The sequence below is a fragment of the Artemia sp. Qi Xiang Cuo genome, chromosome 10 (assembly GCF_049724085.1).
Source record: "Artemia sp. Qi Xiang Cuo chromosome 10, ASM4972408v1, whole genome shotgun sequence".
In the NCBI taxonomy this organism is placed as follows: Eukaryota; Metazoa; Arthropoda; class Branchiopoda; order Anostraca; family Artemiidae; genus Artemia; species Artemia sp. Qi Xiang Cuo.
The window spans coordinates 7,513,182-7,539,073 of record NC_142803.1 but is presented as its reverse complement, the minus strand read 5'-3'; the positions used below and the strand labels follow the sequence as shown (position 1 = coordinate 7,539,073).

The following is a 25,892-nucleotide window of genomic DNA, read 5'->3' as shown; positions in this document are numbered from 1 at the left end:
TTGTCAGTAGGAGATTACATCCTTGTCAAGTTCCAGCTTAAGAAGTCAACCCTCTGCTATGTTAGCTTAATGCAGGAGATTGCAGAGTGTGAAGTTACGATTAGCTTCCTCATCCCCAACCTCCCCTTCGTGGTCATAGAAACTCCTGAGGATCGGAAATTGAGAGTTCTAGTCCTTTTTTATAAGTCAAAAGTGATTGGAGACCAAGCAGCACCTGTCCTAAAATTGTTTTTGTATCTGGCCTTTTTTTACCCCTTAGGACAGCTGATTGACATTTTGAGGTACCTATTTTATACTTTCTCTGTGACTGCTCAGTTTTGCGGATGAGGAGTTTCCTGGGGGACACCGGCTCCTAGGATACATATACCTAAAGTTTCCTAAGAACTGTTTAATACTTACGTCTCGATTTGCAGAAACTATCACAATTCAGTCCCCAGGTTTTCATTTTCCGTACTTGGCCCTCCGTATCTTCGGACAGGGTTGGGGGATTTTTCAAATCTTCGGAGAAAATTCCGTAGTTAAAATCGAGGTTATGAGGGAAAATTCAAACGGAGAGAAAATCCGCTGACACCCTTCTACCCCCTGAGATTTGAACAGTGCACCTTGTGCAGTAGAAGTGGCTGGCTTGAGAAATATTAGCATCGCAAAGCTTTATTATCTGGGCCATACTTTTGGATAAATTGTTGGCTTTTCCCGTATAGAGGTAACCAAAAATGTATTTGGAAAAACCGATCCAAAATGTTGGATTATGCACAGTCGTAATTAAAAAGAACGAAAACACTATCATTAAAAAGCAGGATTTGACAAGAATTACGCACGAAAAACGTGTATGATTTTAAGTAATTTAAGGTTATTCACATTTATGAAGTGTCAGTTCCAGCCAAGGGCGTATCCAGGATTTTTGTAGGAGGGGGGGTACAGAAAAAACTTAAAAAATTGCATTAAACATTTTTTAAATGCATTTCTGTTACGTTTTTACGATTCGGACATAAATTTCGGTGTGTGTGTGTGTTCAAACCTGGTAACACCTCTCCAACCTGAACTTGGATACGGCCTTGTTTCCAGGTCAAATTTGAAGTTGGCGCCATATGATCATTCGTTTACGATTTAAAACTGTGCCGTGTCCACAATGATTGTACTATAATTTCCACTTTATTATCTCTTCCAATTATATTATCTATTGTATTATAATATTATAAAATCATATATAATATAATAATTAATATAACTAACAAGGCCGTATCCAGGGGGGGGGGGGTTACCCGGTTTGAACCCCCCCCCCCCCGAAATTTTTGACCGACTCGAAAATAAGTCGAAAATTAGTAAACCCTAGGTAAAAATTAGTAAAATTAGTCGAAAACTGAGTCAAAAATTAGTAAACCCCCCCCCCCAAAAAGGCAAAAATTAGTAAAACCCCCCTGAACAAAAATCCTGGATACGGCCCTGATAACTAATAATATAATCATTATTGAAATGGTATGATGATTATTATAATATAATGAATATAATTATAAAAATTATATAATTATTATGTATTTCTTCCAATTGTATTATATTGTAGGATATATTGGGAGCCGGTGGATAAACGTGGAGGCGTGTGTGCCAATGAGAAAGGATTGTATCCTATCGTACCAAGGTAGAAATTATGAAAGCAAGCTCTAGTCCTTTGCTTCGCTTTTTTTACTCGATGTGTCGTCGTCTATTTTAGAATATGCTTGAAAAATGTTTCCTTAAAATAACTAAAATGTCCTTAAAAATATGCTAATTCATGCCACAAGGCCATTTGGCATGCCACATGCCACCTCAATCTTGCAGAAGCTCCTATATTCCCCTTGGAATATAAGAGTTTGTCTAAGCTTTACTAAGCGTTTACTAAACTTTAAACGCATATTTAGTAGCGGGAAAATCGCCTTTTCTGTTTGATGTCTTCGCGCCTTTTTTGCGAAATCTGCCACGAATACGCTGATTCTTGTCACAAAAGTATTACTGCATCATAAGCTGCGAGAGATAAGGGTATCCTACTAAGCCCATAGTTGGTGAATTATATCTTTCAAGTGCGCGAGAAATTGACTATATTGAAAAATCGCCCTTTCTATTTGGTGTCTCCGCGCCTTTTTTGCGAAATCTGCCACGCAATACGCTAATTCTTGCCACAGATGTATTACTCCATCATAAGGTGCGAGAGATAGAGTTTTCTACCAAGCCCATAGCAGAGGTAAATCATACCTTTAAAGTGCGCGAGAAATTGACTATGTTGAAAAATTGCCTTTTCTTTTTGATGTTTCCGCGCGCTTTTTTGTGTGTGTAAAATCTGCCATGCAAGACACTAACTCTTGCCAGAAATGTAATGCTCCATCATAATCTACAAGCGATAAATGCACGAGGATGCATTGAAATGAATCCTGTTGAAATGAATCCATGAAATGAATCCTGTTGAAAAATCATCTTTTTTGTTTGATGTTTTCTTGTCTTTGCCCAAAATTTGCAAAAAAATCCGCCAATTCTTGGTCCGTGCTGTTCTATTAAAAGCTACTAGAGGCTGTAAAAAATAAAGCTACCAGATTATAAAATATAGGCTGCCAGGACTATATAGAATAAAAGATATTTCTATAGAAAGTATGCTACGAGAAATAAGTGTTCTCTACGATAGAAATAAGTGCGCATAGTCAGTTGTCCAAGATTTGCCAGTCTGTACGTTAATTCTTGGCCCAAATGTGTTTCTCCATCAAAGCTATAATGAATAAGAGGCTGTACAGAAAACTTGGTATGGAATTAAAATTTATAGAAAAGATTGTATAGAATTAAAAGCTTTGGTCAACAAAAATATAGAATGCTTGGTTCGGTTGACATTCAACGGTGAATGTCCGAAATTCCCTTTTCTCTGCTTGGATTCAGTTAGCTTTGCTAATCAGCTTTTTCAGTCTTATACAAGCTTTGATGGTAAAAGTTAGGTTTGGTTAGGGCAAATTAGGTTATAAATCTCAGAAATGGGTTAAAATCCTAATCAAACCTAACCCAACATAACCTGTCGCCATCAAACCCTGCATAAAACTGAAATAGTTGACTGGCAACGCTGACTAAATCCAAGGAAAAAAAAAAGGTATTTCAGACATTCACCGGTAAAAATCTACATTGTGGTAAATTACTTAGGTAACAACTTTTGGTAAATTAGTTTTGAGGTTCTCCCCCGTAAAACTCTATTGCCAGTAAGGAAAGGGGAGAAAGTAATATTAACACAAATCATGAACAAAATGCAAAATCCAGACGGACACCTCAATTTCGGACATTCACGGTAACAGAGGCATTTGAGACCGACGAGAAACTCATAATGGCGAGAAACAACCTTTTTATATAAGATCTGCCTAACGATTTGCTAATTTTTGCCTCAAATGCACTAATCTGTCAGAACTTAGTAGAGACAAGATGCTCCATCGAATGTAAGACTTGTGCTCAGGTCAAAAAACATTCTTGGCTGCTATTCAAACCGCCTTTTTCAATCGTCTTGTTAAACGTTAATGGGTCAAGGGAAAGTCTGAATATTTTTTCTCGTTAAGGATGCTAATCCAAAATCTCGATTCTGCTCCTCAACAGGGACGTACGCAGGGGGCGCCCTCCGGCCCCCCCCCACCCGAAATCTCACGATTTTTTTCATTTTCCCATAATTTTCTGATTTTTCTCACAGAATAATGGGTTTGAAGGATTTGCCCCCCCCCCCCGAAACTAATTGGGCCCCCTCCGAAACAAATTCCTGCGTACGTGCCTGCTCCTCAATAAAATGCCGTAGTTCCTAAAATAAATAATTGTAATTTTTTTACTAAATTCGTTTCAGTACATGTATTGTATTTTAATCTGAACAAATTTTTCTCAAAATTAAAAATTTTCAAAATTTGACATTTGCTGTTGAATTTATGAAAACTTGAATGTGAAATAGGGATGCCCAAGTGGTATTTATCTTGTTCACAAATGTATTATTTACTATATTTATTAGAAATAATTTTACTATAAACATAATAAACATTATGTTCATATTCTATTTTCAAACCTAAACAGCGTGTTTAATGGAGGTAAGTTGTGCGTTTAAAATTTAGGATAGATTAACTATATTGAGGGTTCGCCCTTTTTATGGGATGTGTCCTCGTCTTTTTTTCGCTATATCTGCTAAATATCTGCCCCGAATGCGTTATTTCTGACGTAACTTGAATCTAAAATTGCAAATAAAATTTTAAGAATAAAAATTTTAATTTTAAAAATTAAAATTTAAGGATGTTATTTGTTGTATGGATAAAGTTGAATGTCAGCTAACGAATGATAGCCCAGTTTTCGGTCACTTAAAAGTCAGGATAAATTAATTATATTGAGAATTCGCCCTTTTTGTTGAATGAGTCCTCGTTTTTGTTCCAATATCTGCTAAAGACTCTTTCCCCAAATGTGTCATTTTGATGTATTTTGAGTATAAAAAAGTGTTAAAATTTTAAAATGTAATTTGATGGACGTATAATTATGAATATCAGCTAAGGAGTAATAGCCCAGTTGTCGTCTTGTGATGGAAACGTCGAACTGGAGAAAAATATCATATCAGCAGCTTGTATAGTGAGCATAAGCCTTAACGTTTCTTCTTTGAATATGAACTTTCTTCGTTTTTTGTTTTTCATTCCAGAGATGTAAATAAGCTTAATAAGAATGTATTTTAATGCTGTAGGTCTTATATAAAAAAACACAAGTTTATAGTTTCCTTTTCTCGAGGTCTATTTATTTCAAAAATTCATGAAGGTTTGTAAGCTTTAAACCAAAAATCGCCCGCCCAACTATCGATCGTGAGCTACTGGTTGCTCGCTGGGAACTTTCGGTAGTTTTCCGGAAATTTTCGGAATTTTTCGGAAATTTGGGAATTTCGATTCCCAAATTTCCGAAAAATACCGCAAATTCCCGGTAGTTTTTCGGAAATTTGGGAACTTTTGGGAATTTTCAGACATGGCGTTTATGGTGACTAATCATCTCAAATCTATGACTCGATTCAGTCACAGAGTGGCCAGATTTTCCTGCTTTGTTGGGTATTTAATGCCAAGACAGATGACCTGTTATGTCCTTTAGTCCTTCAAAATTTTGGTGACCACTGCTTTAAACTATATACCTCCCTAAAAAGAAAAAACAAAACAATTAAAATTTGATGTGTAACCCTGCTGTGGGTTGTCCTAAAAGTGAAATTTTTGGTAAATCGAGTTCTGAGCTCTTTTAATTAACAATAAATTCACAACAAAATAAAATCTTATTAAATATAATCTCCTCGTAGGCTCCATGGCCAGGAGGACACCGGGGTAAAAAAAAAAAAAAAACACCAATGAAAATATTGAACAAAATACAAAATCCAGTACATCCTAAAAAATTCACGAACTCACAAGCTAGACAGGGGTGTAGCGCATGTTTTCACCAACTGAAATAAACATCCAACCCAACAACTCCAGAGGAAACCGTAAAAAACAACTTACCTATTAGCTAGAAGATCTCTAACATTCTTTTTGAAAACACCAAACAAGTGGCAGGCTCGTGGAGACTCCTGGAGCGTGTTCCTTATCATGAAGCTTTCAGAGGGTTGAAGTCAGTTCGCAACGAGGGAGTATGATGAACCTGTAAGTTGTTGGAAGTGTGGAGACAATAAGTCCATTGATCAAAAATGAAAGATATATTATTACGTAGGATAGCAGGAAGATGGTCATACAACTGTCAAAAAGTGAAAGAAGCACACGATAGAAAATAAACAGGTTTTAAATCGAGCAAGGGTTTAAATCAGTCGTTCCCAACCAATTTTAGGCCATCCTCCACCTGGTTCTAGGCGTTTAAACCCCCGGCGATTACCCCCACCCCCCGTAAAATTTCCCCTACGGAATATAAAACTCAAAATAATATTATCAAATTTGGAAAACCTTATTTTCCAAGGGGGAGGGGGGTATTTTTCGCGGGGGGATTTCTCGCGGGGGGGAGGGGGTAAACGCTGTCCCCCCCCCCCCACCTAGGTATTTCCTTGTGAAGATCATGGTTGAGTTATTATTTTTTTTTTCCTTCTTCTTTTTTATATGGTTTTTTTTTGTTATGATGATTATTTAACTAGTTTAATTAGTTGAGCCGCTATGCACATATCATTTGACGTTCTAGCAGTACCTGTGTTTATTTGATTGATTTGTTTTTTTTAATTTATGAAAATAAAGGAACTCTATTCATCCTTCATCCTTTTCACATTTTTGTATTTAATTACTTAGATTCCTTTCTATTTCAGTTGGCAACCTATAATTGACTACATAGAAAGCAAATACGAGGAGTATCTGAATTCAGAAAGCCGGGTGCTGCGGAAGCAAATTCCAGACAATCGAGTTCATTGTTGTCTCTATTTCATTGCCCCATCTGGACATGGGCTGAAACCTTTGGATATTGAATGCATGAAACGTCTCCATGACAAAGTCAATATTATACCTGTAATAGCCAAAGCGGATACCTTAACCCCTGATGAATGTTGCCATTTAAAGAAACAGGTAAGTAGATTGATATATATAAAAGTATATAAAAATTAAAAATATATATATATATATATATATATATATATATATATATATATATATATATATATATATATATATATAAAATTGATATTATCAATTTGAATAGTGTCGGTATAACTGATTTTTTTTTTTTTTTTTTTTTTTTTAAAGTAAAAATTCGATTACAAACATTACCGCATAAGCAGGGCCGGATTCTAAGCTTTGACACTTCTGGGCCAAAGAGTTTTGCGAGATTTCCGAACTCTCAGCTGATACCGAACTCTCAGCTGTAATGACTGGCCAATTGTGGCTCTGAAGCGTGGCCGTTTTGGAAGGCAGAAGAAGATTTTGTTAAGTGTTTCTAGAGAAATTGTCTAAGGTTGGTTTTGCAAGTCGTTTGACCGACTGTATAAAACAATAAGCTATATGAGAAACGTGGTCTAATCTTGTTTCCTATGGTTATAATGAAAGAAAGGTTGAGATGGTTATAACTCGTTTTAGGGATGCCCAACTACCAAAGATTATACCCAAGAATAGGGATAACTTATAAGAGTGGAAACTGTCGCCAGTGTAAAAAAAAATCACCATTGCCATCTAGCGTTTGGCGTTTCTTGGCATTCTTTTGTGTGCAATATTAAGGCAAAATCAGTGTAATAATTAGTGTAACTGGCAAAATTAGCGTGGCAATAAGTTTCTGATCTCAGTTTCAGAGAATATAATTGCCAAGTTTGAAAAAATACCAAGAAATGCCAAATGCTTGATGGCGTTGATGATTAGTTTTTTTTCGACGCCCTCTCAGCTTCCTCTGGTATACGTTACCATACCCTTTGGATTGTGCTTTTTGGTTGTCACTCTGAGAGTAAACGAAAAGCAGGTCGTCCCCCACCTCCTAGGAAGAGGTCGGAAGGGAGAGGTGGGAAGAGGTCATAAGAAAGGATTTAAAGGAAATCGAAATTTCTCTGAAGGAGGTAAAAAGTCAAGCTTTGTGTCGATTGAGGTGAAGCAGGACTGCACGCAGCTGTGTTAGCCTCAGGCGGCTTGGCGCTGAGTGTGTTGTTTGAAGTAGTAGTAGTAGTAGTGTTAGAATAGAAACATAAAGTTTTGGTAATGATTAACTTCATTACCACGCTCGCAAGGCTTCTATTGGCAATTTTAGGTTAATATTAAGTTATGTAATAGCTTATTATTAATGTGGATTATATTTAAGGTTTTTATGCAGAATTCTTTAATACCCAGAATAGGTTCCAGTTAGGAGAGGGGAAAGGGTAATTATTTTCCCCTAGATTTTGAAAAATACCGTTCTTGAGTACTTAAGTTTTTGAAAATCGAGAAAAAAAAAATGCCCGCCTAGATTTTTGAAAATGTCTTTTTAAACGCATTAAAATAAATTTAAAAAAGCCTTCATTGAAAAATGCCTTTTTATGTACTTTCATTAAAAAAGTTATAAAAAACAAAACCGTCTTCCTCCTCCCACCTAGCTTTCGAAATATATATACATTTTAACCCCCTCCTCTTCCATTTTCGTGAATTGACATACCTGACCATCTTTGAAAGGGGCTTCAGTTGTTTTCTGAAATGACGATTTAAAAACTGTTATCAACATGGCATTATCACTGACGCCATGAATCGCGCTATAAAAAATAAAAACTATCTTTATCACATACCCTATTTGGGGTGACGAGAATGTCATCTTCCTTTACTAGCATTTTAAGAATTAGTTTTAAGGAATTAAAATGAAATGAAGATATTGAGGAAAAACCTTCCAAAGTTTTTTGAACGAAACAATTACTAGGGTAAAGCATTTTATAAGACAGTGAACTTTCCAAGGCATGACAAACAAAATTACAAAATAATAATATATGTCTGAATCAGTGGTGTAATTTCGTCAAAATCTTGGGAGGGGGGACAAAGTTGGAGCCAATTTTCCCAAATCGAGCGAAAATGACAGTAAAAACTAAAAAATTAAGCCATTTGGTACCTTAAAGGTACTATTAGGTACTATAAAAGTACCATAAAGGTACTTTATAGTGCTATAAAGGCAAATATGTACTAAAAACTGATCCGTTTCTGTTGATGCTTGAATTATGCAGGTTTATCTTAGTTTTGACAAGATTTTTGAAGAAACTAAATTTCAACTGAGGGGAGGGGCATACTGAGGTCTAGGAGGGGCAGTTACCCCCCCTCCTTCTCCTAGCAAATTATGGCCCTAATCTGAATATTTTGGTTTAACTGACCCCCCGTTTAACTGAAACGTCATTCATTTGAACCCTGGTTTAACTAAATCCCATTGCATGTCAACCACCGTTTAACTGATCCCCAGTTTAGCTCAACCCCAGTCCAAGTCAACCCCCGTCTAACTCAACCCCTGTGCAATTTAACCCTCATTAGTAGGGTGCCTCGTCTGGATTTGCTTGCGTGTATAGCAATCTCCATGTTATTTGCTTGCGTGTATAGGAATTCCACATTCCATGGCACCTTTCCATGGCAGATTACAAGTCCGGTTGTTTGGCAGTGTATAATGTGGTCAAGCATGTTTTGAGAGTTTGGTCGTAATGCTATGACGTGGTCAAACAGGTTTTTTTCTGTTTTTGTTGTCAATTGCACAATGAATGTACGTCATGAGTTCACGTGCACATTCTTAAAAAAACTGGTATGTTTTAAAGTAGTCAAACATGTTTTGAGGGCATGCATGAAATTATGTAACTCTTCCGAACCGGTTTTTCGAGGTAACATCCGTTTTTTATGAGTCAATCAGAGAGTGGATGTTACTTTATATATTATAACCTGATTTTTGGCTTTGGTTCGAGTAATAGGACTTGTTGATCCTAAGATTAATTTTATCATTATACTGTAATTAAGGGCATAGTACAACTTCAATCAAACCTTGGTGGAGAAAAAATTAATGTTGCATTTACATTGCCGTATTATGATTAGTGAGTTAACAACAGCAGCAATGATATACGAGTCCCCAAATTGGCTGTAGAAATAACCGCTGGCTGTAGACTATGCCTTGAATGGGACAGTATGTATGCTAGATACGTGATATCATTAAACAAGTTTAAACAAGAGGAGCAACTATGTTTTGCTGGAAAGGTCAATATTCTCCATATAAATAAACACCGGTCAGTATTAGATGTCCTATCGAAATATATTGATGAGAACAAAATGCATCAGTGAATACTATTATTGTAATTATGTTCAATAAAATTGTTTCTAAATCAAAGCTATTTTTCTTTCTATAGTAGACTAGAGTATATTTTCTAGAGTACAAAAAGAAATTCTGGTTAGTCTGGAGTTGGTTGTGAGAGAGTTAGGACTCTAAAAAATGGATAGATTTGAGAAAAAGCGAATCATGGGGAATCTAGTGCTTATGGAAAAACGCTTGATTCTAGATGACGATTTTCTAGAGCTGTCTATTCAAAGGAAGATATTTACTCAGGGAATGCTTGTGGATATGATGAAAACTGATTCTACATCATTACACTATTGTATGAAGCTTCTACGTCGTGTTCCCAACGAATTTGTACAATTTATCGATATATTAATCACGACATGGCGAAATGACATTGTGGATAGGATTTCAAACATTATTTTAGAGATTTAGGACATTTTTTAATAAGAAACATGGTTCTGAAGGATGATTTACTCCTCTCTCTCTCAGACAATTTTTGTCGTTGCTAGCTCAGTTTCATTGTAGCAGTGAGTGTCAACACATGAAAAAATGTTCCATATATGTTCACTATATATGTACACACTGGGCAGTTGGTCATCATGTGAGAATTGCACAATGATTGATGGGTATGATTCAAAGTATAGATTATGCAACCCGTGTAAATTGCATAAAGGATATGCTGTACAAATTATAGGTTGTAATTCCTGTCTTGAAGAGATGTGTGACACTCATCCAACGGGGCATCTATACTCCAATTGCCATTATGATAAATGTAATCACTGGCAGAATGTACATCCCTTTATGATTGGAAAGAATCCTGAATCGTGATTTTAGTTTATTGCTAAGATATTGGTATCGTCATGGTTTTAGATTGTTCTGGGAGGAGGAGCCGGGTCAACGATTCAACTGCTGGAACAGCAAAAGAATATGGTTTCTACGTCATCGTTGTGAAGACAATGGGTCTTATGATTATAAGCCCACTGATTTTTATTTGGCTGTGACGGAATGTGATTCGACACTTGAGGACACTGTTTGTGAAATTGCTTTAAATAAGCAGATTGAAACATGTGAATTCTATAGAATGAATGAGAATAGTATCATTGACTATAAAAAGAGATATGACAAGAGTGAAGTTACACTCTACCGTAGAAAATGTGACGCTGACATTGCAGTAAATCAGAATCAGTACATTGTCAATTCAGATAATCTACCTGCACTAGTTGTTGTCGACAAATACCTATACCTAGTAGAAGATGAAATCTAAAGAGTAGAAAAGTCGTTTTATCATGTATATAAATTTTTATTATTTATTAATAAACAATTTCACATTCATTTTTAGAAAATTTTGTTCGTAGGGCACTAAAATCAATATTAAATATGCTTGTAAGTATATTTTCCACTAGAAAGTCGTTCAATCGAGGTAATTCAATGTAGATTTCACGAAACTGCTTGTAAGTGTAGCCACGACATCTGAACATGAAAAAGAGTAGTGCATGAAAGCCACATGTCTTAGTCGTTAAATCCTTTACTCTTCGTTGATTTTGAATAATGATTTTCCCACTGATTTCAATAAAGTTACTGTTATATGGCGTGTATAATTTATACGATTGGCCAGGGGGATCAAAAAATTCGATATTGTTCGCTATTTGTAAGATGCATAGCCAATAGCCGGTCTTCAAAGTTGATGGACTGCTATTAACAATCATTAGGTTATTGTTAACACTTGGAATTTTTTCAATGAAGTCCGAAGGTGTGCAATAGGACTTGTATTGGGACATGTATGGATCCATACTAAATAAGTTGATTATTTGGTTTGTGTTCATGGTGCTAAATCTAGTAGAACACTGCCGTCGGGTGTGATTTCCCAATAGGTTTCAAATTGACTCAGTGATGTTAGCGTGATACTCTCAGTCAACGGGTTGGTAAATATACACTCTAAACGTACATTCCCTGTTCATACTATGCTCATATCCTGAGTCCCCGACAAGTCCAAAACAATTACTCCACGATTTTTTGAAAACATTGAATCGGTTATTCCATTTTCAAATAGTTGAGTCATGATCTAGGGATTGCATGGTCAACTCGTACAGAGTTCTATAGGATTTTTTGTCAAATGATGGAGTTTACAGCGGAATACCATTCACTTTACACTCAAGGTTAGATAGACTGAGAAAATTAAAATCAGGGGGGGATTCATCCCCGGACCCAACAGCACTGCCACTCTTTACAACGGTCACAGCCAATTTTGATGGGATTTCTCCATTGATAAATGATGAGTCGCTAGAGCTACGAGAGCCGTTGGCAATCTGACGTTGATTGTTGATCGTATGGGGGAAAAGAAGTTTAATATTTTTGCCATTTGCTCTTAGATTTTACACTGCCATTGCAACAGAGCTCATAACTTGCTGTTTTCGCACGTGGAGAATTACAGATGTGATAATTAAATTTGCATCGGGTGCTGCAGGAAGTGTTTTCTTCAAAATGAAATTCGATGGGGCCAGCTGTAACTTTATGTCAATCTTGACATTGGGGGGTAGCCATTGGGATATATTGAATATCTCATGATTTAATTTTCCAACCAGCTGATACTCTTGGGTCACTGCAGTAGTCAACTCACCGTCAGTATCAACACCTGATCGATATTCATAGCCCAATTATTGTCCTCTCAACTCCTTGTATGCCTTTGGTGTCATCATCATAAATTGCATGTAGCTTGCATATTTGGACGACTTGCTGCTACTGCTCACCAATGTTACATTAATGAATGCTTTTATTTATTTAAATAGGTTTTTTAAAATACATTTTTCGTAGGAGAGAATATCAGCAAAATTTGGAGTTTTATTATTTGGCTTTATTTTCACCACAACACTAAAATCAATAAATTTTTATGACAAATCGATGAAGTATTCTTCATTTGACGATATTCGAAAGTGTGTATTTTCCGAGAGGGGTTGTTGGGGGTTAAATTGTTCATAGGAGCCATACTTGACACTGGCATCAACATTTTCATTTTTGAATAGATTGAATGAGGAAATAATTGATGGATATCCTGCCTTGTGTGGGAGATAAGTCATCTTAAGAGAAGAAATCCTTCTTTGATCTAACAATCTTTTTCTTTTTTTTTCTTCTGCTTATTGGTCTTCCTTGTTTTATTCCTCAAAGTCCTTGTCGATGTCCTTAGCTTCCCGCCTGGGTGGAGACTGATGAGTGAATGACGTGCACGCATCCTTTTCAATCCCTCCCCATTTTGTCGAGATTTTAGTTGTTCACCAACGGCTCTTGCTGAAGATCTAATATTTTCCTTAACATTCTCCTTGAAATTCTTGCCCGACCCCCCGTCCTGTAGTGTGGAGGCAGCAAAACTTGATGCAGCAGGCACAAGGTATTTTCTGGCAAGGGGTAGCGCAGAACGAAATAGCCTAGCAAACCAGCTAACATGACCATAGCCAGACATTGTTGTACGACCCTTATAGTAGTCCAATCCATTGCCTATTTGACGTGGACTCAAAGCACTAACATAACAATCGATATTGGGGCAGACAAATGGAATTCTTCTTTTGTTTATTTTCGGTTATTGTACTATCGCCCGACAATGGGTCTAAAATGACATATACTTGCAGCTAAGCCTTTTGAAATTGCTAGCGAATCACCTAATTTACTACTTAGTGTTAACTGACAGAGCTCCAAATAGGAAGTGTTTACGGGAACATGCTGAAGATTCTTAACATTGTAGTGGTAAATATGTTCTTGATTGGTTTTTCGTTCAAGAACTTGTAGGAGAGGAGAATTTGAATTACCAACTCTCGCTGTTTCCACAAATGAAGCGTGGAAATATTTACAAGTGTTCACGGAAAAGACAGGGGGGTAGTCAGCAAATATACAATTATTGTTTCCGGTACTTTTACCGCTGTTTATATTGAGCTTAAAGCCAAGAACATGCTTTAGGTTATCATTGAGAGTAACTTCTTCATTGGCAATAGGTGAACTAATGTAGATCTTGCCCTCCTCTTTTGAATAGTTGAAATGAAAAGCTTCTCCTTTACAGTTATAAATTCTTTTAATGATAATACAACATAAATCATTTTCGAAGGTGAGTTCCTCGTTGGGCAATACGACAAATGTTTATTCAAATGAATTGACATTTTGAATTTTTTCTCAATCGCTAACGAACAGACAATCATCATGCTGATCGCTAATGAGTGGCCAATCAAGGCGTCTAATTTTTATTTCATATTTACAATCCTTTCTCAAGATGTCATACGTATTTTTCAGAATACGATCGTAATGAGCCACTTAATATGCACTGTCTAATTTGATGGTGGGGGAGAGTTTTATTCAAAAATCACTCGTTCTATTCAATTCGTTGTAGACAGAATCGGAAACATTGGGCATGGATATTACATAGAAATCACTGGGCATTGTCAATATCTTCTACACCGACCCAAAAATCAAAATCAGAGTTGCATCCTAGCCACCGAACAAGTAACTGTTTCCTACCCCTGCGAGTACGAGTCTTTAATATCTTTTCAATTTGATAGATTTCACTATTATTTTTAACCTTTTGTAGTTCATAGTCATAAAAGCCGCCGGAATATTGTTTAAGAAAGGTGTCAATTGTATCTTGATCAGAATGATGAACTTCCGTTGGGGTTGAGTTGGACAATGATCATTGAGGTCGTTGATTATAAATCAACATGATTTTATCTAGATCTTGAACAAAAGCCGGTGTATTTTTCAATGTACAATATCTTGAAATCAATAGTCAAATAGTTCTTATCAATCATTCGGCCAATGCAGCCTTTATAGGGCTATGACTGTGATAGTGCATTGTACTATATTTCACTCGTACTTTTGCAACATGGGGGTTAACAAGTTCACTACCGCGATCTGTTTGAATTTTTTTATACTAACCCTGTTCGAGAATACTTTCAATGGCTTGAGCAACTTCAATACCTCTCTTTGATCGCAATGGAATTGCATATGCATAGCGACTAAAAACACCGAGTGCAATTAGAATATAATTTTGCAGTTTTTTGTGAAATCGTTGAACCTTATTTAGAGTCAGGAGATCTGCTTTAATTATATGCAATGGGATAAAGGATATACTTTTTCGATATTTATTATCACAAAGTCAATGATTTATATTCAGTGTAACGTAATTCATTTTGTACATAGTCTTGTAAAACTTTAGTGCGAACACCAGTGACCTTAGAAAGAGTGGTGGGTGAACTTAAACTTCCCACTACACCAATATTTTCATAAACACCTTTCAGAACTTCAACCATTTTGAACGTAAACACGTTGTGTAACGTCCGCTACCCTTTTGTATACTGGCGGTTGATGGTGGTGGTGGTGGTGACGTTGACTTGATACGTCTTCGCTTTTGTTTAGCTATCAGTGGTGTGCTAGTATTTTCCAAAATTGATTTAAAATCTTCTTCTTCTTTTTCTTCATATTTTAATGGTGGTGTTGACAATGATGCATGTTCATTTAATTTTTTTAGAATTTGTCTATTGCTAATAAGACTTTTGGGGAAGTCTAATGTATTTAGAAAGTTGTATAGATGAGCGTCAAATGATAATAGTCCTTTACGATTTGTAACCATAGCATAGATTAAATAAAGTAGATTATAGCTCTTGCCGTGAATTATAATCACTTTCCCATTGCTCTCAACTTGAATATGATCTTGACCACTTTCCATGAGATAGGTTAGGAGTTGTTTACATTGTTACCGATATGAGTAAGGCCTTAGAATTACAATTTTTAATACAATCGAATCCAAGTCCTCCTTCTATAATTGTGTTCCAGCAGACTCTTGAGGATATGATTATTTTTTGTGATCAGTAGTAGCAGTGGCCATGGCACGAGCGATAGGGTTTGTTTGTCAACTCGGTGACGTGTATCTTGAAGTAAGACAGTTTTTTATCCTACTCAATATTCTCATTGTTAATGAATTTACTCAGATTGTTCTCAAAGTGTTCCAAAGGTGAGGGAGTGATTTCTATTGGAGTCAATTTATAGGATTTTGCCATCTACTGAAAACTGTTTACAGGTCCTGCAATTATTGGTATTAAAAGTGTGAAAAAGCTACTACACGCTTGAAGAAGTTGTGTCCTTTTTTAATTATTTCCTTTGTTTTTATATGCTAATATACCTAAAAAGGAACGATGTTGCTTTGCCTAATGCTTAACTAATTATGGCAGTTGAATATTACCCTCGGTCAATTTTAAACAAAGTTCAGATATTAGATTAATGAAATCATTGTCAATGCCATGTTTGAGTATGGCTTTCCTAAGCGAAGGTTTTGAAGTGCTTAGAACTGAAAACAGATGTTTATTTTCATGTAGTTTGTTCAATGTCATGATAGCAACTAATAGGTCTTTTTAGTTGTCACGGGGAGATATACTGTAATTTCATTGTCGCAACTATGTGTGACTACGCGCAAGGCCTTGGGTGTATTTTGATTAAGATCTAATAGGATATAACCGTTGTGTTTATTAGTTACCTGATTGTATGCTGAGGGCAGAAATTCGGGTGTATCTGGATAGATTTGTTTTTTGAGAGTTATTAGCGATCGAGAATCACAAACAACTCTGTAGACGATATGGTAGGTGAAGTTGAACGCAAGTGTTCGCATACATTTGCTCAGATGAAAGAGATTGTTTATAATCAGAGTAACGGAAATCTTTTCGTGATGAGAGCAAACAGTGAACGGTTGCAGCATTTCCTCAGACTATTGCTCAAAAGGTTCAGCCAGATCGTCAATGTTCTACCAAGATTTTGGTTCAATAATGCTGAAAACATCAAGTCCCTGTATGAATTGTATCTGCACCAATCCCGTGGTGGAAGCAATTGCTTTTATTTTATCGTATGACTCCTACCAAATAATTTAGCAGTCAGATATTTTTTTTAGCTTTTCCACGAACTTTATGTCGCAATTTTTAACCATTTTAGTTAAATGTTTTGTTTTGCCCAAAACAAACGGCCCACACATACACCACCTGAATAGTCTTTTAAATTGATAATATTTCCCCTTAAATGTTCACCTGAAAACCTAACTTTAGACTATAGTTGACTAATGACTAAATAATTTCCCTACTCCGTTCAAGAACAAAAAATCAATAAAGAATCATATTTCTTGTATTAAAAACAGCAGCACTTTACAGAAAAAAACAAAGAAAAATACACTTTTTAAATTTATTTATAAAAAATGCACTAAGCATTTAAAATAATATCACTTTTTGCTTTTCAATGCAACATGTACAAAAAAAAATCTGCTCTAAGTCCAAAAAAAGATAACTTTGGTAGTGGCTGGCGGTGCGCCCCCCCCGCGGGCGGCCGGGGGGGGGCGCACAGCGCCCCCCCATTTCCTCGTCGTGTGTCTGTATAAAGTACACCTTCGGACTTACAAACATACCACTGGAAATCATGTCGCTTCCCGTTTCAGATTTAAAAAATAAAGGCTGATTTGGTACCCGACGTTTAACTAGCTCCGGATATAGCCCACTCCAATTGGTGTAGTCTATCCGTGAGCTAATGTTTTCACCGTGCGCCAAATCATCAATTAGATTTGGGGTTTTTACTTTTAACAGTAGAGAATCAGTGTCCCCGTAGCAGACCTCTACTTGCCCCTTCTCCGGCCACTGTACCCTAGCCACATTGTAGTAGAATTCCAACATGAGTTTTTTTTTAGATCTCCAAGATAGCACTGCCTGCAGCAATATTTTTATTCAGGACAATGCTTCTTTTTTTCCTATTCAATAGTACCATGCCTGGGCCAATGATTGTGAAGGAAGTGTAATTTGGATCGGCAATAATTCGAGCACATTGTTTGGGATCGGTCACGACGTCTCAACGATTTCTATTGCGAACACTCACACATTTTGCCGAAAGCCGAATTCCAAATGAGTTTACAAATTTCTTTTTCGGATTTTGTCTGCGCTTCAGAACGTTTCTTGACAGAAGTGTCAAAAAACGTTTTCAGATCGGGTTTTTGGCTAAACTGGAGCACTCTATGAATCTTTATGACGTTGAAACCGTTGTTATAAATCTATTTTGAGGCTAAATGATGTACAACAATATTTTTTTTCGGCTGTAGTCCAGCAATAAGTTTTTTCTTTGACGGTGACCAATGTAATTAATCCTCCTCAAATACACACTTTTTGCGGGGGCTCAAAGTGTCCTTAGTCACAGGTCTATTGATGCACGGGAAAACAAAATTCTTTACTGAATCGTGAAGCTCAACTGGTATCTCCCCATCAATTTAAAAAAACCATCCACCCAGTCCATTCTTCTCAACACTGTCAATGTTGGGGAAATGGGAGACTTGAGGGTCATTGAGTTATTTATAGTCACCGCAAGGTAGCGCATAATGGGACATGGCCGAGGGGTAGAGAGAATTCATATCTAGGAAAACTGCATCCGATTTTTCCCCCGTGTTCGCTCCAGTTGAATCAGTTTCCAATATATAATCCCGATGGAAAAAATATCCATTCCTCATTGATCTTTTGATGAACAGGTACTGAGCAATATTAGATAAGCCCAATTTTTTCTCTACTAATTTTTACGATGAAGAATAATAGCACAAATCAAGATTAAATTCCCCATAGATTTTGTCCGTATTTTTACACATAATGTCTAACAAAGTTAACACATCACTCGACAAATACAGCTTGAAGTTGTCAAACCCATTTTTACACCCTCCCTCTGCCCAAACTTTTTTAGCAAAACTGTATTCATCGGGGGTGCACCTACGATCGTGTAGACTGTCGTAAAACGATTCAATACAAGGAATAGTTTCCTCGGCGAATCTCGATATGGAACAATAATAATCATAAGGATATATGCCCTTGACCATCAACAAATCATATAAATCATTTGGAAATTGTTGCTTGAGAAGGGGAAAGCGTTGCAGCCGTCATCGTTTTTCTGCACTTGAATTAATTCGCTCAATGATCTGGGGAAAAAACTGTAGGAATCTAAAAAGCGAATTTTATTCGTGTACTCAACATCGGCTTCAACAAATCTCCACATAAATTCAAAAACAAGCAACTTTTCCAATGATTTAGGAATGATATTGTAGGAAAAGCTGTCTATCACCCATGCATCATCCACTGTTCCATTTCTTGGAAGATGTGCCATTGCAGGTAGCACATACTTCAGATCGTAGTTAGAGTTATGCATAAAAACTGGAAGAAAGAGTTGCTGTTTAATTTTTAAATTACATGAATTGTGAGCCCACCCCCGAAAGTTACTTTTACCCGTTGAATTGGGATTAATAAGGTGATTATGATTCTGTAACGTGTCTTTTGAGGCAAGAGCGCCTCTAAAAACCCAAAAAATTTTCTCCTTTACTAGTTCCAGTTTCTCCTTATCTGATAATAACAATGTGTGGTTGATGTGACACAATCGTGAAATTGCACCGGGTACAGTTTTTATTAAAGATACCAATAACTTTTCCATACTACCCTCCTCATCCATAGCCAAAAAAACTCTTCCAACTGCATTTTATTATTGGAATCGCGACGGGCATGCGCATAGGAACACGCAACTAGTTTGTGTTCCTTGACTATATTTGGCCTTGATGGATCTGATACCTCCACCAGTCTTGATTCACAATCTAAAGATACTTTATCAGCTTGTAGCAGGGAATTTTCGTAATTTTTAAATTGTAAACTATCTTTGCCTTCTTCCGGCATTACTGTTCGTTGTTTCCCATTAATTTTGCAGTACCTCATGTGATCCGAGAATGTTCTTTCAATTTTAAATGAGAAAAGGCACTTGGGATAATAATGACTTTCCCCATATTTTTTGCCTTGGGATTTCAGTCGACTTATTGCTGTAACGGGGAAAAATGACCATAGGAATTTACATCTTTGGGAGGCTCGTAAATAACCCAAACCCAATTTTAAACATTATCCACCATCGGTATTTTCCCTGAATACGAAGCCCCTTTTTTATTTGGTTTCTTTCCCCCATCGACATATTTCGTCTCATCCTGCAGAAAAACAATCCCCGACCAGAGATTTTCATTTGCATTTTCAAATAAGACTATCCTTTTCAAGGAAACCGGACGCTTCCCCTCTAAAAAGCCAAAATTTACTTTAGGGAAATTTTCCCCACTGGTACGCGCAAGTCCGTCGAGATTTTTCATTGATGACTCATTTTTTAATGTTTTATGGGCTGCTGCTAAAAATGCATATTTAAAGCATTGCAGCCCAGTTTCAAAATTGAAACCCTGAACTCCTCCTGTAGCTGACAAATCTGGGTGGCATTTTATTCTTCTACCCCACCCTCCCCTTAAAATAAAGTATTTTTTAAATCTACTGAGATTCAGATCCATGTGTTCAATGTATAAAATTGTGGACCCACTTCCCCTTTCGTTAAACGTGTCCAAAGTTGATATTAATTCATTTACCCAGTTGAAAAAGTTGCTCTCAAATTCATTTAGACCAGGGTAAAAAGTTTGATTGCCTGTTGAAAAATGAAAATAAAAAATATCCCCAGATGTTCCCTTTTGTAAATAAACTTTTGATTTACTGATGCTTTAACCCTCCCATTTCTGAACCTGAACCTCTATTTGTGCTTGAATTCTGTCGATTTAGCTGTGGAGAACATTTACAGCGTCTGTTAAAATTATGCTCCCGTCAATCACGTTTTCTTCAGGAGGGTTAAAATCAAACCTATATGTTTGTAAGCGACATAGAGGAGACGCTAACAAATTAAATTCACGTAATTCCAGGGACGTGACACTATCTTCATATCCTGCACCTATTTGCACAGGACCCAATTCACTAATTATAAAACTATCGTCAAAAATGTCCCCGGAAAAATTAGATCCAACAATTTGCATAAGACTCCATTTCTTATGCGGTAAATTGAAAATCCAGGGGGAAACCAAATAACGTACCTTCACTAACATCATCATCCGGTGAGAGGGGACAATTACCCATGATACTTTGAAGTCCCGGGCCAGGGAAGGCAGAAGTTTTCACAGCTTCCCCATGAAACTAGAAAATGAATGGATTAAGTTTTTTTTTTCTTTGACGAGAGTTTTATCACAATTATAGCACACTTTTCTTTTTTTTTGCTTATAGCATTATTTATCAAACAAATGCATAATAAATTACAAATTTTTGCTTATAGCATTATTTACAAAACAATGTATAATAAATTACAAATTTTGTTAATAACACACGCACACATGCGCACACTCACACACACACACACACACACACACACACACACACACACACACACACACACACACACACACACACACACACACACACACACAAACACACACACACACACACACACACACACACACACACACACACACACTTACTCACACGCACACACACACTTACTCACACGCACACACACACACACACACACACACACACACACTCACACGCACACACACACACACACGCACACACACGCTGAAATATTCTTACAGGTTGAAACTGCGTTTCTAACCCCTTAGCCTAGATTCCAGTAGCCTATAACATGCTGCGGAAACAGCGTCAGATAGAAATGCGCTGTGGAAACAATTTATGTGACGTCTGAATGTTTACTTCAAAAAGTTTTAATTGTGTCATAACTTTTGATGGAATAAGGTAAACAAAATACTTTAAAGATATTCAAAATCAGCATTAAAATACAATTCAGTTGATATGTATAATGAAAAAATTTCAGCGCTCGGATCAAACATAAGAAATAATTATAAGGAAATATATGCCATTCAATCATTACATAGATATTGAATTTACACTATCTCAATGAATTATCGAGTAGATTCGGTGCTTGCACCACTCACACACACACACACACACACACACACACACACACACACAAACATACAACAAAATAGTGAAAATCATTACGACGTTATTGAATTTGCAATATTCATTATACTATCTCCATGAATTATCGGTTATACATACAAATAAGTGGTGCATGTACCGCTCACACACTCCTTCAAATTGACTTGGGAAAAAGAATCATTAGCGAGAAATAATATTTGAAAACTCACATTTAAATTTGCAGCTTGCATGTTGAGAGCTGTAGGGGCCACATCATTCTCGCCTTGCATTGGTCGGAAAGGGCCCGGCAACGCTTGATAGGGAGTGACCTCCCGATCTTGACTAGATGAGGCTGATGTATTATGAAAATCTATCCTTTTCCTCTTGAATTTCCTTACAGGTTGCACAGAGGTTTATGCAGAGTTGACACTGTCTTGATAGGCTCCTGGCTGGTTCAGAGAACTCGTAATGGAACTAGCATATCTGATGATTGATGGTCTTGCAGGTTGCATCGATGTGATATCACCCCATCTTGGTCTCTTTTTGGAGGGAGGGTAATTGTATGAATCCACCTGCACATCCTTAAAAAAGAAGAAAAATTTAGTAAGGAAATAATAAGCCCTCTTTTACAGATAAATTGCCCTCTAAAGTTTATTCTGATGTTTGTAGCACTCTATGTCTTAGCACTTTAGAAATATTTTAAAAGAAAAGCTTTTAAAGTAAAATTTTTAGTTTGGGGGGGGGGGGGAAGGGGGATTTCAAAAACATCTCCCCATAATATAATTTGACCTATAAAGTCAATTCTGATATTTCTAGCACTGTATATCTATTAGCAATATGTAAACAATTAATAACGCTACTAGAATAAAATTGTGAGTTTGGGGGGGAAGGACGATTTCAAAAACATCAAGCCATAATATAATTTGGCCTATAAAGTCAATTCTGATATTTCTAGCACTATATATCAATTATCACTTTAGAAATATTTAAAAATAAAAGCTTTTAAAGTAAAATTTTGTAAATTTTTTGGTTTCGAGGGAAGGGGTATTTCATAAAAATCTCCCCATAATATAATTTGATTTATAAAGTCAATTCTGATGATTGTAGCACTATATATTTTAGCACTTTGGAAATAATTAAAAGTCTTCTATAATAAAATTTTGAGTTTGGGGGGGGAGGGGGATTTCAAAAACATCTTGCCATAAAATAATTTGACCTATAAAGTCAATTCTGATATTTCTAGCACTCTATATCTATTAGCACTTTAGAAATGTTTTAAAAGGCTTCTAAAGTAAAATTTCGAGTTATGGGGGAAGGGGGATTTCAAAAACATCTTGCCATAAAATAATTTGGCCTATAAAGCCGATTCTGATATTTCTAGCACTCTATATCTATTAGCACTTTAGAAATATTTAAAAAAAAGGGTTCTAAAGTAAAATTTTGAGTTTGGGGGGATGGGAGATTTCAAAAAACATCTTGCCATAAAATAATTTGCCTTATAAAGTCAATTCCGAGTTTAGTGTACGGTAACGCTAGGCCCTATTTTAAATTGATGACATTGTTCAAACATCACTCACATATCACATTCCAAAGGCTTCATTCTCGCCTAATTGACCACAACAAGAATCTATTTTCTCAAGGAAATTATTTGGCACTATGCTCTGGCATGTGGTAATAATAATAATTCTAGATAATGAACATATGAAAGGTTGTTTGAAAATTGTCACTCTCACTAACAAGATCGGAAAAAGACGGAATACCTTAAACACACACAATAGGGAAAAGCCACTTTTTAAACGAGATATATAAGAGTACAGAAGTATTCTCCTAACAAAACAATGGGGGAGGAGTTTTTTGTTTTACATAATAGAAACAAGCATACTTAGCGTTTTCTATCGAATATGCTCATCATATTTTAAGGTTTTGTATTGTTGGGGAGGAGGGGGGTAGAGTTCCATTGAAATTTGAATTGACTAGTAAATTCTTTTTATTCGTAAATAAATTTAAAAATCTAATAAGCCGTACTCACATTGAAAATTGAAAGATCTATTGTCTTAAAAGTTAAATATATACAGTGTACTATGCTTAAAATGCCGATACATAATGAAAATTAAGTTGTAGTGCATGCACATTTTATACAGATTTTCAAGGATGAATTAAACATGGATGTTGAGTTACATATTTGCGTGCGTGGTCCCAAAACATGTTCGACTACTTTATAACACGCCAGTTTTTTTTTAAGAATGTACACGTGAACTCATGACGCACATTCATTGTGCAATTGACAACAAAAACAGAAAAAAACCTGTTTGACCACATCATAGTATTACGACCAAACTCTCAAAACATGCTTGACCACATTATACACTGCCAAATAACCGGTCTGGTAATCTGCCATGGAAAGGTGCCATGGACTGTGGAATTCCTATACACGCAAGCAAATAACATGGAGATTGCTATACACGCAAGCAAATCCAGACGAGGCACCCTACTCTCATTTAACTCAACCTTCTTGCAACTCAACCTAAACTAAGGGTTGAAATAGGCGGGGGTTAGGTTGAATTGGGGTTGGGCTGCACGGGGATTGTGTTTCATGTGGGTTGAGCTAAACCAGCGTTGTGTTTCACGGGGTGTCCCACCGTCAGTGTTTGACTGACGTATGACCTAAAAATGGTACTTTCGCATGACTGACTATATTTCGATTAATAAGCTGTGCGAAATATATGGTTCTGTCCTTCTTTGTAGAGCTATAATGAGCCAAAGTTTGAGATGGATTAGACACGTTCTCTGGATGACAGATTGCCAAAGATCGTATTTTTCAACCAACTATCTAGAACCAAACGAAAAGCAGGCCATCCCCAAATCGGATAAGAGGAGGTCGTGGGGAAGGATTTAAGGGAAATTCGAACTTTGGGGGGGGGGGTACAAAAAGGAAGACTTTGAATAGATTGGGATGGAGGAGGAGCGTACGTAGCTGTGTTGGCCTGGTGCTGCAGTGAGTTTTTAGTGGTAGTTATAATAGTTGTAGTTTCACCCTAAGATTTTTTTAGAGTGAATCTTGGGATATTGCTAAATTCGTTTTGGCAACCCTGACACGTGAATGACAATGTATTTCGGTATCCAAGCCAAAGGCATCTTTTTTTTTGCTATTTGCACGCTAATGCTATTTAGAATTTTTGATTACCATGTTTAATCTGATTTTTCGGTTAATGGAATCGATTGCAATCAATATGTTTTTTCTTCTGCATTGTATTCTACTTCAAAGATGACAGCTTAATTTGGTTGTTTGATTATCAGAAATAAGGCTTGGCAATTTTGCACTAAGATTAGGAGTATAATGAGTTAAATTACTGATTATAAGTATTGCTTAAACACGTTTAGAGGAAGTGTTTTTTTGGTCTCCTAGGCTAAAAAATGTTTTGGCCCGTTTAAATTTTAGTAAATATAATTTAAATAACATTTGAATTTCTTCATGTCTTTTGTTCAAAAATAACTCAAATTGTAGCGTTTCACGGGGCTAGTATACAGGTTGTCGCCTTGTCAACGTAATACGCTCTATTTTGAGTTAGGGGGTTGATGTTAAGTTTCACTCTCGGCACAACCCTTTTAAAGTTCTTTTTGGCAGATGTTATACCCCTGCTTCCCTGGAAAACTTGAGTTTTCCCCCGAGTTCCATCCCAACCCAAAAAAACTTTTTGGATGCGGACAAAGATTGTATTCAATCAATAAAGAAATGAGGTTTGCTATGTTGCAATGTATAGGAGTAATTCTTATGTGGTTTTTCCGAAAATTTTTCTGAGGTACGGAACCTTAAGGAGGCCCTAGACGGTCAATCAATTTGATAAAAAGTTTCCGTCAATCTATTTACGTGTGATTCAATTAATCTTCAATCGACCCTTCAATCAGCCCTTCAATCTTGACCGAAGCTAATCTAATACACTGTTTTTGATGAACATGATTGACTCGTTGACATTGTCTATTAATCACTCTCAACGTTTGACTCAAGCGTCAAACAGGCTCCTAGACGGCCAATCATGCTGGAGTCAATCGACTGGTGGAAGCTTTTGATCTAAGTGATTGACCGTCTAGGGCCTTTTTTAGAAATCAGAAGCAGCGCTTTTGCGCTGCCCAAGTAAAGAGTGAAGAGTCATTATACAGTGCCCAAGTAAAGAGCCATAAGTCTTCAAGATGCTATTTATTGTTTTATTTTTTCCAGCCACTTCATTCCATAGGGATGGTCATAGAACCCTCGAAGGGTCTCATTCTATTCGAGATTAAAAGTTCTAGTGCCATTTTTAAAATTGAAAGTAATGGGAGCTTAGAGGAAGCGCAATATGGGAGCGCAAGAGCTTAGGGGCGCGGGGCCCCAATTTAAACAAAAGA

At 36.5% G+C, this 25,892-nt stretch overlaps 1 protein-coding gene across 8 annotated transcripts in view; it reads left to right on the top strand.

Annotated features, from left to right (window-relative positions):
• pnut (septin 7-like protein pnut) overlaps positions 1-25,892 on the top strand; it is a 201,757-nt gene that overhangs the window by 122,916 nt on the left and 52,949 nt on the right. For all 8 annotated transcript variants that reach the window (XM_089095255.1, XM_089095253.1, XM_089095251.1 and 5 more), the window contains one exon: positions 6,272-6,524. In XM_089095255.1, the coding sequence (XP_088951381.1) occupies positions 6,272-6,524 (253 nt within the window). The remainder of the gene's footprint in view (positions 1-6,271; positions 6,525-25,892) is intronic.